This window comes from Arachis hypogaea, chromosome 13 (assembly GCF_003086295.3).
Source record: "Arachis hypogaea cultivar Tifrunner chromosome 13, arahy.Tifrunner.gnm2.J5K5, whole genome shotgun sequence".
Classification (NCBI taxonomy): domain Eukaryota; kingdom Viridiplantae; phylum Streptophyta; class Magnoliopsida; order Fabales; family Fabaceae; genus Arachis; species Arachis hypogaea.
This window is the reverse complement of record NC_092048.1, coordinates 21,954,442-21,972,337: the sequence shown is the minus strand read 5'-3', so window position 1 is coordinate 21,972,337 and position 17,896 is coordinate 21,954,442. Positions and strand designations below refer to the sequence as shown.

The 17,896-nt window shown below is 36.8% G+C and overlaps 1 protein-coding gene, 1 long non-coding RNA gene and 1 other non-coding gene across 3 annotated transcripts; 1 reads left to right on the top strand and 2 right to left on the bottom strand.

Annotated features, from left to right (window-relative positions):
• Positions 1–6,843: 6,843 nt before the first annotated feature.
• Positions 6,844–10,139, bottom strand: LOC112737650 (uncharacterized). The gene is made up of 3 exons (XR_011869450.1): positions 9,592–10,139; positions 8,994–9,183; positions 6,844–7,246 (listed from the first exon to the last, which is right to left on the bottom strand). It is a non-coding gene; the product is annotated as an uncharacterized lncRNA (long non-coding RNA).
• A 76-nt stretch (positions 10,140–10,215) lies between these two features.
• TRNAV-UAC (transfer RNA valine (anticodon UAC)) lies at positions 10,216–10,288 on the bottom strand. Its single transcript has one exon. It is a non-coding gene; the product is annotated as a tRNA-Val (tRNA).
• Positions 10,289–10,351: 63 nt separating this feature from the next.
• Positions 10,352–14,080, top strand: LOC112737649 (tetraspanin-19). Its single transcript, XM_025787635.3, has 6 exons — positions 10,352–10,812; positions 11,269–11,368; positions 12,061–12,141; positions 12,274–12,378; positions 12,803–12,955; positions 13,666–14,080. Exons 1-6 carry the CDS (start codon positions 10,643–10,645, stop codon positions 13,675–13,677), a joined length of 621 nt encoding a protein of 206 aa, XP_025643420.1. The 5' UTR covers positions 10,352–10,642; the 3' UTR covers positions 13,678–14,080.
• Positions 14,081–17,896: the final 3,816 nt, after the last annotated feature.

Below are 17,896 nucleotides of genomic sequence, written 5' to 3'. Positions count from 1 at the left end.
AACTTAGGAGCATTTTATTTGGTCAACCAATAGTGTCAATCCTAATGATCTTGCAATATATACATATATTTTTTTTTGGTGACTTAAAAGAAAAATAAACAAAAACTAAGAAAGAAAAAAAAAATAAGAAACTGCTTAAGAAAGGCAGTCCCGCTGAATACTACTCTCAAACTCCTTCCAAGGCAATGGAAGCTCCACTTGGGGAGAAATAGTCCTCATTGCAGTCTTTGCCATGATGTCTGCTACTGTATTTGCATCTCTCAAGATCAACCGAAGATCAACATGCCATTTCCAAGACATGATATCTCGGATTTTTAACACCAAAGGATCAGTAAACCCAGAGCAATCTTGTAAATTATTGACAATAGTAAAAGCCTCCACACAGTCTGTCTCACATATAATGTCTCTTTGTCCCGAGTCCCATGCTAAAAGAAAGCCTCTCCAAATAGCAAACAACTCTCCTTGCAAAATGCTACGACTCTCAATTGTTCCCAGACAGCCTCGTTGCCACCTTCCCTTCCAATCTCTGCTAACACAAGCAAAACCAACTCGAGCACCACTGCCAGGATAGCTAGCATCACAATTAATCTTAAAGGTACCCACTGAGGGGGAATCCAAGAGCCACTAATGGTTGAGGGGATAGATAGTCGTTGCAACTCAAAAATATTTCGGAGCTCCTTTTCTAAGGACAAAGCCATACCAATCACCTTGTCTGTGGTCCAATGCTCGTGAGGATGAAAGATCTCGTTGTTTCTCGAACACCAAATCCACCAGAGACCAGAAAAGAATCTAAAGGGGCGCTGTTTGCTATTATGTAAGAACCAACTCATCAAATCCACTGGTTGATCGGAGATCCCTAAAGCTTGCCAAACAAGTTGGGCTTTTGGACAATCCCGAATACAATGTAAAACCGACTCCTGACTTGAGAAACATCGTGGACAACTATCCGTGTGCGAAATGCCCCTTCTAAAACGAAATGCAGCAGTAGGAAGAGCCTCCCGAAGACATAGCCAGGCCAAAAATTTGTGCTTTTCCGGAACATGTTGACGCCAAAGTCAAAGCCAATTACCCCTATCCTCCCAACTAAACATCTTCTTACTGAGTCATAAATAACCACTATGAGCATCATAAACCTTTGAGGCCGCACCAGTCCAACACCAACCGACCTCTGAACCAGCTTGAACATCTGGGTTGTAAGAATTAATGTTGCTCTGCAGAGACTGATTCAGAGGAGAATAGATATTCTCAAGGTTCCACTGTCCAGATGACCAAAGGTCCAAGATCCTGAGATCCGAATCAGAAATGTGAACATAATCCATCTCCTGACACAGTCGCCCCTCTCTTCTCCATTTAGAAAACCAAAAGTTCTGTTCCAAATCCCCAATGCACCAACTAAAACCTTCCTTTAGAATATCCCAAGCTCGACATATACTCTTCCAAACATAAGATCCACTTCCTCGAGACCGACTAAAACAATCATCCTTAGAAGAATGGTATTTCTCTGTCAACAGTTGAACCCATAGCTTGTTGGGATGGTGAAAAAGTTGCCAAACTAGTTTTCCAAGAAGAGCAATATTGGCACAAAAGGGATCTCTAATTCCCAGACCTCCAAACTTCTTAGGAGTGACCAACACTTTCCAGTTAACTAGATTCAGGCCTCTACCATCAGCTTGACCCTTCCATAGAAAGTTTCGCATCATGGATTCTATCTTATTAGTTACCCCTTTAGGGAAGAGAGATACTTGCATGCGATAAGTAGGAATCGCAGTCACTACCGAGTTGAGCAAACAGAGTCTGCCTGCCTTATTAAGCAATCTTCCTTTCCAGCTGGCTAGCCTTCCCCGAATCTTGTCCAAAACATCGTTGAAAGTTGCGCGTGTCACCCGAGAGTGATTAAGGTTCACCCCTAAATACTTGCCCAAGTTCTGAACGAATCTGATGGAGGAGACTCCAGTGAAAATCTCTTTTCTTGTCGCTGAAACATTCTTGGAGCATAGCGCTTTAGATTTTTCCACATTAACCTTCATCCCAGAGGCTCTGCAGAAATTTTCCAAAGCTACCATTACAGTTTGAACTTACTGTTTTTCAGCTTTACAGAAAAGAAGCAAATCATCGGCAAACATCAAATGAGAAATTCTTGGACCCCCTCTAGAAACCGCAACTGGCTTCCACACGCCCTTATCAACTTGCTGATTAATAGAACAGGACAATCTCTCCATACACAACACAAACAGATACGGTGATATAGGATCTCCTTGCCTAAGACCCCTGCTCGGAGTAAAGCTATTTAATCTATCCCCATTCCAGAGGATAGACAGTGAGGAAGCAGTGACACAACGCATAATCAGATTGACTGTCGGAGGAGGAAAGCCAAAACTCACCAGGGTTTGTTTCAGAAATCCCCAATCCACTCTATCGTACGCTTTCTCCAAATCAATCTTAAAGGCCAGGGTGCCTTTCTTTGACTTTGTCTTCTTCATGAAATGGAGAACCTCTTGTGCTACAATGATGTTGTCAGGGGTTCCTCTCCCCGGGATAAACCCTCCTTGAAGGGGCCCAATAATCTCTTTGAGATGGGGACGAAGTCTATTGACCAGGACCTTCGTTATAACTTTGTAAACCACATTACATAGACTAATTGGTCGGAAATCCTTCATGGAAACCGGGTTTTCTACCTTCGGAATAAGAACCACAAGAGTTTCCATCATCCTTGGATCCATATCCAAACCAGAGAACGCATGACGAACCATAGTCCAAACATCAAAACTAACAATCTTCCAGTATTCTTTAAAGAAGAAAGCCTGAAACCCATCAGGGCCCGGCGCCTTAAAAGAATGCATACTGAAAACAGCCGACTTAACTTCTTCCAGAGTAACTGGCGCTGTGAGGCTACAACAGGCTTCATCATTCAGGGAAGGCAGTGGCACATCACCAAGACAACCTAAGTCTACATCCTCCGACTGGCAGAATAGGCGTTTATAGAAGGATTCAGCTTCCCTTCTAAGGACATCCGGGTCCGTTTCCCACACCCCATCTTGAAGAAAGAGACCATGAATCTTATTATGCTTTCTCCGCACAAGAGTCTGGACATGAAAGAACTTGGTATTTCTATCCCCAAATTTTACCCACTGCTCTCTGGATTTTTGAAACCATAGAAGTTCCTCCTGCACAAGCGTGTTATTAAATTCCTCAATCAGCTGTTTTTCTTTTTGCCGCATAGACAAATCTTCCATTACTTCAAGTCGCCTCTGAAGGAAATTAATCTGTCTCTCCAATTTGCATTTCCTAACGAAAATATTGCCGAACACTTTAGAATTAAACTCCAAAGAGTTCTTCTGCACTTCTAAAAGCTTGCCGTGCATCTCTCTGTAGCCAGCCTGCCATGACTGGTTCACAATATTTCTGTACCCCGGATGAGTTGCCCAAGCTGCAATAAACCGAAAAGGTCTATTCTTTTTCGGTTGGGGACGACCTGTACAGCGTACTAGGATAGGACAATGATCAGATTGAAGCCTATTTAAAATTTCTGCGTAAGCCTCTGGAAATAGAGATAGCCAGCCACTATTGATACAAACCCGGTCAAGTTTTTTCGCCACCTCAACACCATTTTTAACCCTTCTGTACCAAGAAAATTGTCTTCCAATAGTCTTCAAGTCAAACAGATTACTATCCCCTAGAGAGGCAGCAAGCCGATCTGCATGATGACTCGAGAAGAGGCAACCCTTAGATTCATGAGAGAATAGTACTTCATTAAAATCACCAAGAACAATCCATGGCCCGCAGAAAGACGAAGACTGAGTAACAAGATAATCCCATAGCAAAACTCTGGTATTAAATTGAGGACTACCATAGATACCACTGCACCTCCAAATCACATTATTTACCTGAACCTCAACTGTAACACACTGATCGAAAGCATCAACCCATTTGCAGTGAACACCCTGTATTGCAGAAAGGAACCAAATACCCCCCTTGTGTCCTGACGCCTCCACTATACCAATAGGGTGATAACCAAGTCTTTCCCAGAACATTTTCAAGTGTTGAAAAGGACAGTGAGTTTCAACCACAATAAAAATTACAGGTTTAAATTTCCTAACCAGCTCTTTACAATTCACCCGGGCTAACTTATTAGAAGCACCCCTAATATTCCAAGCTATTATATTTAAACTATCCATAATATAAAATATAAAAATATAAAACAAGGAAATCAAAGTGCTTCACCAACCTCAAACTGAGGCTTGCCCAGCGGAAGTGACTCCCGTGACCTTCAGGTTTGCCGGATCTCCCTGGAATATCTCCTTAATCCCGCCTACCGACGTAGTAACAGCCGGCAATGCGCCTTCCTTCTCCAATGGAACCGCCACGGTAACACCATCCTTCACGGTTGCAGGAAGACATGACGATGCTTCCACCACCGTGCCTCCATTCTTCTCAACTGGCGAGCTCTGTAGGGACCCCGGCCTTGGTCGTTTTCGGAGAGAGGACCCGCAAGGCACTGGGGTGTGTCGGGTTGAGGAGATCGACGTCTCACCAACACGGGAAGCGATGTGTCCGACCTTGACTCGTGACCCGACCCTAGCACGATAGGAGCTTGATCCATTCGTGTGAGAGAAGTGAATGGTGGGCCTGATTACTCTACCCGAATCGATTCTGGATTGAATGCCTCTTTGGACCTTGTTAGATTGCTTCTGACCCAGCTTGGTTTTACCTTTCCTCACAACTTGCTCCCAGCCTGGTTCATCATGCATGCAAGCCTCCTCAACATTATTTTCTTCCAAATTATTAGCCTCCAAATCTTCTTGCAAATTCGATGCAGGATTCTCGCCAGTAACGCCACCTACCACATTAGGTTCTACTTCATTTGAATTGTGACTTTTGGTCTCAGGATGTGGCACTGCCTTTGTACCGTCCCGTGGCTTGGTGGCATCGGAATCAACACTCTTTCCTTCCCTAGAGTTTCTACCCAAGCACTGTGCCATATCGTGACCATAACGTGCACAAGAGTTACAAATTAAATTTAAACTTTCATACTCCACTACATGAGTTACGCCTTCCACAATGATATGCTTGATCACTGGCAGTCCTAAATTTATTTGAACACATACTCGGGCATATCGTCCTCTCTCAGCCAATTTAGTGGCTAAGTCCACTTTGATGGGAACTCCTATTGCAGAAGCAATACGCATCATGGCCTGTTCCTGATAGCACCAGATTGGGAGCCCCGAAATCCGAACCCATACAAGCGTAGCCCCGAAGGATTGCTCACATGGCCGAAAATCTATATCCCACGGTTTTACAGCAACATAGTGCCCCTCAATCAACCACGGACCACCAAGCATGACCTTCTCACGATCTTCACATGCATCGAATTTTACCATGAAGTACCCAAACCCCACATCAAGCAGATCAAAGCCACCTTTGATGCGCCAAACCATCCGAAGCTTGTGTGAAAGAGCTGTGTAACTATAATTTTTATCAAGAACCTTAATCACTAAAGCTTCTCGATAAGGCTCTGCCAAACAAAGCTTGGCTTCTTCAGTGAAGTTTACACATGGAGGTTGGGAATCGCCCTGCTTGCCCACCACCGTGGCTATACTATCCCCAGATAGAGATCCTGCAAGTGCAAACGCCTTCGATTTTTCTGGACCAATGACTTTATCTCTAAAGGAGATCTTTGTAGGATTTGAAAAACCCCCTCGTGAAAAACCCTCCTTGACACCGGATGCACCCCCACCCACACTCTCCCCCTTATCTCTTCCGACGGCATGGCCGCCATGCTCACTGTGTTTCGCCCTCAAACACTCGTTCCCGCTCTCTCCTTCTCTCATTCTCTCTGAGTACGGAGTACGTACTCTTTCTCTGCTAGGGTTTCAATCAGTGAACTAACTACTAAAGCAATATATACATATATGACTCCCCAATGTAATTAAAGCAATAATAAATATACAAGAAAAAAATTTCAGCTTCAATTTTCTCTCATTGCACTCAAGTTCATCAGCAGTCATTGCCCTCCATTCTGTTACCGCTGTGCTCCAAGAACAATTAGTCTTCGTGACGAGTTGAGTAAAAAGTTTGGTTTAACATAATATAATAAGATGCTTTCTTCAATAAGTGAGTGGGATGGCAAGGTGTATTATTAAATAATGTACGTTATGCTTATGTAAGTAATTATAAATAAATGTGTTTTTATGAGTAATCAGCATGAAGTAGAGTGAGAGCAAGGTATAAAGAATAAAGATTGTGTTTTTTATTTTTTGGGGAGGAATAAAGATTATGTCTAACAAATCTAAAACCAAGTAAAAGAGTGTAGCATTTTTTATTTTTTTTTTGGGTCATAACGTTGTAGCATGAAAATGTAAAAATGATGGTCCAAGATCGCTAGGCCCACCAGGCCATATTGGGCCAGAGGAGCATCGGCCTGTGATCCCTCCACTGTTGGGAGCAGGAGGTGGTCGCTGCTCTGTTAAACCAGCCTCACGCATTGCCCTCCATTCTAGGAGCCGAGGAGCCTTGGGCCTTCGCCCAGACTACCGGGCCCAACTCTCAACTTGGAGTGGGCAGACCAACAATTTGCCCTTGCAAACCCAACCTAGCAGGCCAGAAGCACTTGTTCCATCACCTTAAATGCCCCCACATGGGTTACAAGCTGCCGTTACACAGCTCGGCGAACACAAAACCACAGTCAGAGGCATTTAAGGATTCTCCTTTTCTTATATCTACCCGATGTGAGACTATAGTGGGTATAAATCTTGGGATTCTCAATTCAAGGAAAACAATTTTGAGTCCTTGCAGACCTGAAACTTATACTATAACTCAACTTTAAAATACCAAATAATAGAGACAGATTGTAATATACATATTTTATAATTAATTGCAAGTATAAAATTTACAGTACATCGAAAAGACAGACCAAAGGAAAAAATATAAAGCTTGAAACTATCTTCCTGACTAAGATAAGATTAGCATTGTCAATTTTCATTTTCATCCTAAAATAAATGCTGAGATTTATCACTTCCGAATGCCAAAAAACCAATAGAGGCTAGCCATGGCCTCTATAAATGCAAAATGTTTACACATATTACTGATTATAAATTTACCTTACCTAAGATATCCTTAAATGTAGTATAACTGTGTGTTCCAATGCAAAAACAAGTCTCCAAAGAACTGTAATAAGAGACAGCAGCTTGCTCCTCATTTTCCCTTCATTTCTTCAAAACCACCACCTTCAAATTCAAATTCAAGTAGACTGAACAAGAAAAAAAAAGGATATTTTGAAATTAAGTTTTTAATAGAACTTAATCAAATTGGTATGACCCTATATAAATAAGTTTACTTTTTAAACCTTGTAAATTTACATGCCACTATAGCAAACCATTAATGTGTTAATGCAGACAAAGGCATTTCAGTTGACACGAACCGAGACAAAGGCTGATTGAAATTTCAGTGTCTTTACTACTGTTTGATATACTAGGGTGTTTCCCGCGCTTCCCGCAGGCTGTTTTGCAAATCTATTTTATCTTTTGGTTCCTTAATCTATAGCAAAGGATTTTATATATGAATAGTAAAGTTTTTTTGCATGTTACACAGATTGAATAATTAATTTCCTTTTATTATATTTATTTTTTTTAAATTGTTAGTAAAGAGCTCGACCCTATATAAAACTGACATATGATTATCCTCTTCGACAATGCAAGTAATAACACAAAACAATAACCCAAACACAACAAATAACCGCACTCATCATACATCTCTCTTCATCACCAAATTCTCACCCCACAGCTCATAGGGAAATTATTACGTAAAAGAGAGCAAGTAATACATGATATAGCTACTATTTCTCCTTGTAGTTTTGTAAGTGTTACCATGTCCAAGCCAATGCATTATGCAAGTTCATATTAGCTATCATTCACTTATAAAATACTTTACATAGAAAATTTCTCAAATAAACAGAAAATTATACTACACACATTACACTCCAAAGCATAAAATTATAAAAGATAGAAGCCAATGTAGGATAATAAGAGAAACTACCATCAACTAACAATTATAAAAGAATAAGACATAACTTCGGGTAGTAAAAAAGGCATATCATCGAGCAGCTCCTTCTATGAATATTGTAGCTATTAGCAAAGAGAATACGAGAACTTAAGATGACATCAAAATGGAGAATCTATTTATTCAATAAAGCAATGGCCTTCACATTCAACATGATTCAACAGACGCTGCATGGCTTGTTGTTTAAATGAAATTGATTGAAAATGAAGGGATGAAAATAATCTAGTGCTTTTGGTCTGTACATACTACATATATGGATTTATTTGTAGCCATCCCTTCATCATGGAAAACAAAAGTCAAAAAATTGTCCTCAACCTTTTATTGCTTTTATAAGTCCAATAACATATGTTACATGAATCTTGACTGCAAGCATAATGTACATATTAGTATATCTAAATACCTAAACTTCCAAGTTACCATTTGGTAGTTCATGTCGTCGGGACTAAATTCAGTTTAATTTGAAATGATTCAACTTCAGAATAGTAGTAGTAGTACTTAGCACAATCAAGCAATAAAACTCAAAACACTTCCAAAGAGCATAAAACTGTTTTAAAAGACCAAGAGTACAATAAATAAACACTTCCATAATGAAGCAAGATAAGCAAAAAAAAATTTATCTAAGACACTTCAATAAAATGAGGGATAAAAAATAGTTGTGTTGGATAATTTAGAGTATTTTATTTAAAAAACCATAAAGCATTTTATCTGTGATCCTAAGTGTTAATTGTACAGAGTAATCTTTATTTTAACTATTAGCAAAACAACATGAAAATTGAATTGAAGCCTTAAATATAAAATGCTTGAAAGGAAGATCAGCTAGCATATGAGATAATTCTACTAAGCACAAACAAAATAGCTGCAATGCATATTTATTTATTTATCCCAACAATACAGTTTAAATAGAAACTAAGAATCGAACCAAGTGGAGGAACACCTACTCAAGGAGCTTGTTGCAGGTACTGACACTAATTGCGGCTGCAAGATGCCATGCAGCATGAATGTATGGAGTTTTATGAAATAAATCGTCCGCTACTAAGAGCATTCCATCCACCAATTACATCTTTATGCACCGTAGGGGCCATCCTCAAATTTGGATCTTTCAGTGAGTGCCCTTCTTGCAAATGCTACCTGAGTCAACATTTTGGTTTTCCTCGTCAAGAAGACATGCTTAAATATAATTTTTAGCTTACTTTTAAAACAACTAAAATGGTTATTTTGTCAACCTTATCATCTAAATACCACAACAATTATAGCATTAAGAGTTTGCATTAGAAGTTGATCTAAAAAGTGGTCAACTCATAGAAAGCAACACCACATCAGGCAACAAAGAAAAAATGGAAAATTTAAAAAACATGGAGAACGTATATAGATAGAGCCACTATTGCATAAACACGGTGAATACATTATTGATGGTTTTGAATTATCTCGAATAATTCTGCCAAAATAAAGTAGACTATTAATAAATTAGAGACATGAAAAACAACTGTAATCACAATCCAACACTATAATCAAGAGACAGGACTAGAGAATAGTAACCTTTTCCAACATAGAGAACCCAGATGAAGACGACAGAGGAGATGGCACGGAGAAAAAGCATTCCCCGAGCTTCAAAAATAAAAATCGAAAGCATAAATGTGATACGTAAATTCTAAAATCCACTGGGTGTGAAGATGAAATACTTAACTCTTTAGGGTTTTCTCTCCGGCGGTGACCACGGCGAATAGCAGGCGGTTGTGGCGGTGTGTGGCAGCGGAGGAGCTCCCTCCTCCCCCACGTTCTCTGTTTCGTGTCTCCCTCTCTACTTTTTTTTCTTCCATTTTTTTCCTCTCCCCTCTTTCCAATGTATTTCTATCGGTCGTGGATCCAGCAGCTGCGACGTTCTCTGCGATGGCTTCCAATTTTTCCTCCGCCGGAGAGTATTGAAGATGGAGATATTATCAGGAAGATTCAAGAGCATTTGCTTTCCATTCAAGATCTTACCAGTGAAGCCAATGGTGCTGCTCTACCTCTACTGGCTAAGAGAGTGTGTGAGTGAATGGTTTGAATTCAAAAAACAACGTTTGTAATTTTTCTTTTGTTTACATATTGGGTTATTGTAAGTTACACTTGGCATAAAAGCTGCTACACTTGTCAAGAATTTGAGACAAAAAACACAGTAACTGTTGCTGCCCAGGATCGAACTGGAGACCTTTAGTGTGTAAGACTAACGTGATAACCACTACACCACAGCAACCTGCATGCCTCCACATTTAATGAAAATATAAAATAAAGTAATTATGACGTCATAAAAAAATTCAAGGCCACAAAAATAATCGAAAAATCAGCGAAGGAAAATCCATCAGCTGAAACAAAAACAGAAAAAGAAAAATAGAAGAAAGAAGGAAAGAAAGAAAAGAAACCAACCTGGCTGTTCCATTAGGAAATCTATACGTGCTAGAGCCCTAGAAATTCTAGGGTTCCTTGCATTTTATCGAAAAAGTTTTTTGCATTTGTTAATTTACTCTGTCCAGGGGGTTCAATTGTTTGATTTATTTCATTATTCTCCAGGTTTATTTTTGTGATTTTGAAAAGAAAAAAAAAAAGGAAAATGGTGAGGGTTTTGAGGAGCTGCATTCAATCGATATTGAAGATGGTCAACTCGTTTATTGGAATGGCTGGAATAGCCATGATTCTCTATTCTGCGTGGATGATCAGGATTTGGCAGAGGGAGATGGGTGAGCTTCCATTTGGTTCGGATTCTAAATATCCACCTCCCTGGTAAATTATAAAATTCCCTTTGAATTTAGATTTTGATTGTCCATTGAAGATAAAATTGTTGGGAAGGCTAATTACTTTTGTTAATGTGCTGTTAGTGGATGCTAATTACTTTTGTTATTGATTTGTTGGATGGAACATGAAATTTTTGGAAATCAAGGAATTAAATAGGGTAAGGGAATTGCTTATTATTGGGGATTTTTGTTTTTCATGGGAGAGAAGGCTGTTGAATTCCTAGTAGTTTTGGAAATTAAGGGATTTGGTGATAGTTTTACATGCAAGCAGGATTTTTTGAGCGGGGATGCTGCATTTTGGAACCTAAAATTTGCATTATTTGATTCCTTGTCTGAACACAGGGAGTTTTTTTATGTTGATTGTTTTATTTTGTTTTGTTTTATTGTTTGGTGTTGATTGTTTGTTGGTGATCAAATTGCTTTTTTTTTTTCCCAACACAATCAGGTTCATTTACACATTTCTTTTCCTTGGAGTTGTGTTCTGTATGATCACCTGTACTGGTCATGTTGCTGCTGAAACTGCCAATGGCTGTTGCTTGTATATGGTATCCTTTTCTTGACTATTGTTAATAATTTCAGTTCATGATGAGTGCATATTCATGTTTGCATCAGACACAGCATGAGGTTATAGAAGACAAGGCAGAACCATAGTTACATGGAACGCAATATGTTTTGGTACGGGAACGGGTACGCAGCATGCGGAACGCCATATGTAAAATATTTTATGTGGAAAATATACATATGACGTTCCAATATGTAGACGAATTGGTACCCGGTACGCTACCTAATTAGTGAATTCATGTAACTATGGGCAGAACTAAGAAAATTTTAAGGTACTTGAATTCCCAAATCTAGTTCATGTTTTCTATTGAAAAGAGTCTTATTTATTTATTGTATGGATGATCATTCATGATCTATAAAAGGTACTTATCCTAAAGTTAAAAATGTTTTCTATTTTCAGAATTTTATAAAGGAAAAAGGTGAATACAGGACATGAAAATAAAAGACAAGATTTTATTATTATCACTGTTCTCACTTTTTTCTTCCCAATATTTAGAAAACAAAAAACATTGAAAGTGAAAGCGCACTAAAAGATTTCTTTCTCTCCCTCATTGAATTGACCTTTCAAACAGCCCTAGACAGCAGTAAGCTAGTAATATTGTTTTTAATTTTAGAAGTATTTCATATTATGATATCATTATGTCATTAAAGCACTGTTGACCTTGACTGCTTACAGTATATGGTGTTCATGGTTATCCTTATAATGCTGGAAGCTTCATTAGCAGTTGATGTGTTTTTACACTCAGACTGGGAGAAGGTATGTATGCATGGAAACACACCCATAGTAATGTTTTTGTTAATTCAATACACATGTAGTTCTTTCTCGAAGTAACACATTCAATGGGTTAAGTTATGGTCTGAACCATTTTAACTTGGCAATTGGAATCAGGACTTTCCAATCGACCCCACAGGCAACTTTGATCAGTTCCAGAAGTTCGTAAAATCAAACTTTGAGATGTGCAAATGGGTTGGTCTGTCACTTGTTGCTCTGCAGGTAAATTTCCCTCCATGTATGTGCGTGCGCGTGCAACGACAACAATTTAAGATGCATTTACCGATGTTGCCTATTTATAAATGTTTGAAAAAGTGCTTTATTCTTTCTTAGAAACATGAATTCAACTTGCTTGTTGGGTTATTTCTTCCTGACAGCAAAACCTGGATACCTATTTTATTTTTAAATGGATCTGTATGTATCTTCTTTTTTTCCGTTTTTTAAGATCTTTCAATGGTACATGATCAGCTGATGGATACTTTTTTCAGTTTTTTGTTGTTCTTGGGCACATTTTTCTGCTGCTAAGTACTAACCTTTTGTTTAAAAAAAAAGAGAGAGAGAGAAAAAAAGCTGATGGTGAAGTAGTGTTCTATTTTGAATCGGTGAATTTTGGTTGATGGATGGCTTCTGTGCCCTTTACTAGCAGGGTCTCTCTTTGCTAATGTCAATGATTCTCAAAGGTCTTGGGCCACATCAATCCTACGACAGTGATGATGAGTATGGCCCTGACAGTGTGCCACTCTTGAAGAATGCTCCGCCTTATGCTAAAAATGAAACATGGCTTAGGATTAATGACAAGGTAAAACTATTAGAATGCTTTGCCACAGATACCGCTTTACATGTCAGATATATTAATTGAAATTGTAGAGAAAAATCTAATTGAATCCTAAAATAAGCATAACTTGAATAATATTTTAGTATAAAACATCTAGATAGATATAAGATTTGGAAGAATGTGATCGTAGTTGGTCTCATTTGAAGGTAAATAAAATAATCCAACTATAAGAGAAAGTTTAGTAATGTATTGACAGCGTAAAATATTTTATACAGTCGTCCAATTACATTCGTTCTTTTAGATGATCATTCGCCTGACCAATGTAAAACGCAGTTATTTTAGCTGACGTCCCATTGTGTAATTAGATGTACATATAAAACTATTTTACATTGATGATACATCAAAATTAAATTCATATATATGTGTGTTAGCATCCTCTTTACTTGGGGTTCCAAGATGCTGCTCAGAGCACAAACTTTTGCTGTTGATGTTGTTGTCCATTTTTCATAACTACAATAGAACATTATTCTTTCAGTTCTTGGATACATTAACAGATATCCTGCTTGGTTTTATTTTGTTACTATATATCAGTTATATCCCACCCTATAGTTGGATTAAAGGGGTTTGAAGCTCTACTCGTTATTAAGAAAGTTATCATGCTAAACCTTAATTTTTTTTTTTTTTACCGGCTTAACTCTCTATCATTGACAATCCCGCCGTTATCTCTTATTCAGGCAAATAGGTGATCTTTTGCTCCGACATTTTGAGCCATGGAAAGACATAGGGATGGTCGTCGTTTTAAAATCGAAGTTGACATAGTTAAGAATCTGTCACCTGGAGACGGATTAGCAATTTTACATGGTAGTGATGCAAGATTCTATCAGAAGAAAAATTGATGGCGATGGGAGGAAACAAGTGCTTGCTGACTCTAGCATTTGATACAACAACGCCATGATAGTTATGAGACGATATGTTCGTTCTCTATGACTAATGCTTTTTAGAATGTATATGTAATCCAGTCCCTTTTTTAATCTCCCCCCCCCCCCCCCCTTTTTCTTTTTTTTTTTTTTCCATGCATATTCTGTTGAAAGTGTCTCTGAAGAAGTTGGACTGGATCAGCAGATATAAATAAATTTTCATTTTTCCCTACTTAGAGCATCAGTGAAGCATGCCATGGATCTAATAAGTTACACCCTAACCTAGAATATCTTTAATCAAGCATCATGAATATGTACCCTAAACTAAATATATTTGCAAAATAAAAAGTATATTTTTTGTTCTGTAATGTCAGTCAATTTTTTTTTCTATTTTATCTTTATATATTATTAGGGAATCACCATGTGAGTAGCCCCTTCTGAAATATGCATATCTAGAGTAGCACGTGTTGAAGCTTCAATGAGAACTAGCACTGAAACTACTATAAGTTTTTCCTCCTAGAAAGAGTTGGCAAAATTATAAGTTGTGGAAGTTTTAGGTCATACCACCTAGTGACTGTTAGTAGATCAATTTTGAAGAAAATTTTGCCCCTACCATGTGGTTTAGTTTGGACAACTCGTGAAGTCTTTTGTTTCCTCATGCAATAACACATGTAGAGGTGTAGAAAAAGAAGAAACAAAACAAAACACTACTACTCTACTAGGTGAAGCTATAGCACTAGCATTTACTAAAGGCTTTTATCCTCTCCTTTCGCATATAACATTTCTGAACCACTGTTTCGTTAGTTCAGGTACTCCATGATTTTATACTACTGAAAAGATTTATTCATCTGCCTATAATATAGTGTGAAAATTTTGAGGATAAAAAATGTGGTAAATTAATTTTATTTATTTCAAGCTACATTTTTTTTCAATACAGAGGAACAAAGACGCAGAGTATTATTAACAGGTTATAAAATTTACAACACACGGAAATAAGAAAGACCACACGTATAATTCCAGCAGCAGCAGCATTAAGGCTCATACTTAAAAGCTCGGTAAGTGAAGAGTGCTTTATTCTTTATTAATTAAACAAATTTTATTTTTTATTTATTATATTTTATAAAAAAACTTTCAAATGTACTAGTATATCGGTGTTTCAATAATTTTTAATCATTAATTTTAATTATTAAAAATATATATAATATATATAATTAAGATCAACGATTTAAATTTACTGAAATACCGGTGTACCAGTATACTTAAAAGATTTCCTATTTTATATTAATAACTTAGATTTAGAATTTAAAATTTATATTTTAAAATTCAAAAAACTTTGCACTCCTTATTTTATTTGGAACGTATAAGCGTTCGGCAGCATTAAGAGATCAGTTCAAAGGAAATTATGGTGTCCATGGTTCTCTCACAAACAAACAAACATGCATTTATTGAGCCTAACCAGAACCACCATTTTAGTTGTGTTTAAGTATTTGAGAATTAGATAACTCCTTTATTAGGACATCGTGATTCATGGGCATTTATTATTTTATTCTGCCAAATATGCTTTTGTAAAATTTAAAAGAGTATTGCTGCACTTTGTACGAAGAACTCATAGTGCAACTGAAAGTGAGAAACTTTGAATTTTTTTGTTTTCATCATTGAGCTTGTCTCCTTAGGTCATCCGGGGTGTCATAATTAAAGGCAAAGATGGTCAAAATTCATGTTTTTTAATTTATTTTAAGAGAAACATTAAGAAACTAATAATTTTAGTTAAAAAAAAAAAAAAGGAGAAATTTGACTAGTATCGGCTCAAATGTGGGAGAATATAAGAAAGATGATCATCTAATATTTTTTATTATTTAATGTTTGGTTTATATATTGCAAATAGGTTTTGATAGTGAGTAATTAAAATCTGTCTAAAATTTTAGTCATATTAGATTAAATTATTTGGACTCTCAGTATTATTATTTGATTGGGTTAACATTATGAGTGACTTTATTTATTAATTATTAGATAGTTCATATTATTTTAAAAGTAATAATTTAAAGAGTCTAATTTTAGTGTATTAATAATATAAAATATTTTACAATTTTTTTAAATATTTATTTATATAGTTAATAAAAATAATAAATACTTATAATAATATAATATATATAATTAAATATACGTATAAAATTATTTTACGATTAAAGTGTATTAGGATTAAATTTTAATCTAAACGCGTCTATCGAAAAGTTCGCAAACGCATCCAAGTCGAACAAAACTAAACTAAGGCTTCTTTAAACGGCATTTCTGTTATAAAATAAAAGATATATATATATATATATAAAGATGTATAAATAGAATACTCTAGTATTAAAATAATTAGCTCAATAATAATCTATATATATATAATAATATTATATATTGTAATGTGTATATATATACAAAGATAGAAAGAAGTATTAAAAATAAAGAGAGAGAGAATCGCATTTGTTTATTGTTACAATCTCAATATAATAAAGATGGTTAATATTGCTATTAATATTATATGTAAAGAGTAATAGAAAATAGAATTTAAAATACTTATAAAATAAAAGAAGAGAAAGAATTGTAGTAGAAATATAAGGAGAAGAGTATTTGATTGCAGCATAAAAGAGGATTGATTTATTTGTAAGAAAGGGAGAATGGTATTTTGTTCTGTTGTTATGTAACTTTCAAAGGCTTGAACCTCTATTTATAGATGTACATAGGATAGATTTTCAAATGTTTATTAAAAGCATTCTTCCTTGAGAATACTACACCGCCCTTCATAAATGGGCATCCACGTAACAAATCTTATCTCAACACTCCCCCTTGGATGCTCATTTAGGAATATGCCTCATTAAAACCTTACTAAAGGAAAACCCTGTGGGAAAAACCTTAGTGAAGGAAAAAGAGTACAATATCCTTTGTGATGGGGACTGCCTCATTAAAAACCTTGTCAAGAAAAACCCAATGGGAAAAAAAAAACTTGACCAAGGGAAAAAGAGTACAGTCTCCCCCTCTTGCCGACATCATTTAATGTCTCGAAATCGGCGCATCCCAATTTTATGTACCAATCTTTCAAAGGAGGATTTTGGGAGTGACTTTGTAAATAAATCTGCCAAATTGTCACTTGAACGGATCTGTTGGACATCAATTGTCCCTTGATTTTGAAGGTCATGAGTGAAGAAGAATTTGGGAGAAATATGCTTTGTTCTATCACCTTTGATGTATCCACCCTTAAGTTGAGCAATGCATGCTGCATTATCTTCAAACAGGACAGTTGGAGTTATCTTATGATCAATCAGTCCACATGATGATAGAATATATTGAATCAGACTCCTCAGCCAAAAACACTCGCGACTAGCTTCATGAATCGCCAGTATTTCAGCATGATTAGAGGATGTTGCAGCAATCGTCTGTTTCGTGGACCTCCAAGATATAGCTGTACCACCATATGTGAACAGGTATCCTGTTTGAGATCTCCCTTTATGTGGATCAGACAAGTATCCGGCATCTGCATAGCCAACTAGTTGTGACTTGGATCCATAGGGATAAAACAATCCCATATCAACTGTTCCATGAAGATATCGAAAAATTTGTTTGATTCCACTCCAATGTCTTCTGGTTGGAGAGGAACTATACCTTGCTAGTAAATTCACCGCGAATGATATGTCAGGTCGCGTATTATTAGCAAGATACATTAGCGCTCCAATGGCACTAAGATATGGTACTTCAGGACCAAGGATATCTTCATTTTCTTCTTTAGGACGGAATTGATCCTTTTTCACATCCAAAGATCTTACGATCATTGGTGTACTTAATGGATGTGACTTGTCCATATAAAATCTTTTCAAGATTCTTTCTGTGTATGTTGTTTGATGAATAAAGATCCCACCTTTTATATGCTCGATCTGCAGGCCGAGACAAAACTTAGTCTTTCCAAGATCTTTCATCTCGAACTCTTCTTTTAGAGTTTTTATAATTGTTGGAATCTCTTCAGGAGTCCCAATGATATTTAAATCATCAACGTACACAGCAATTATAA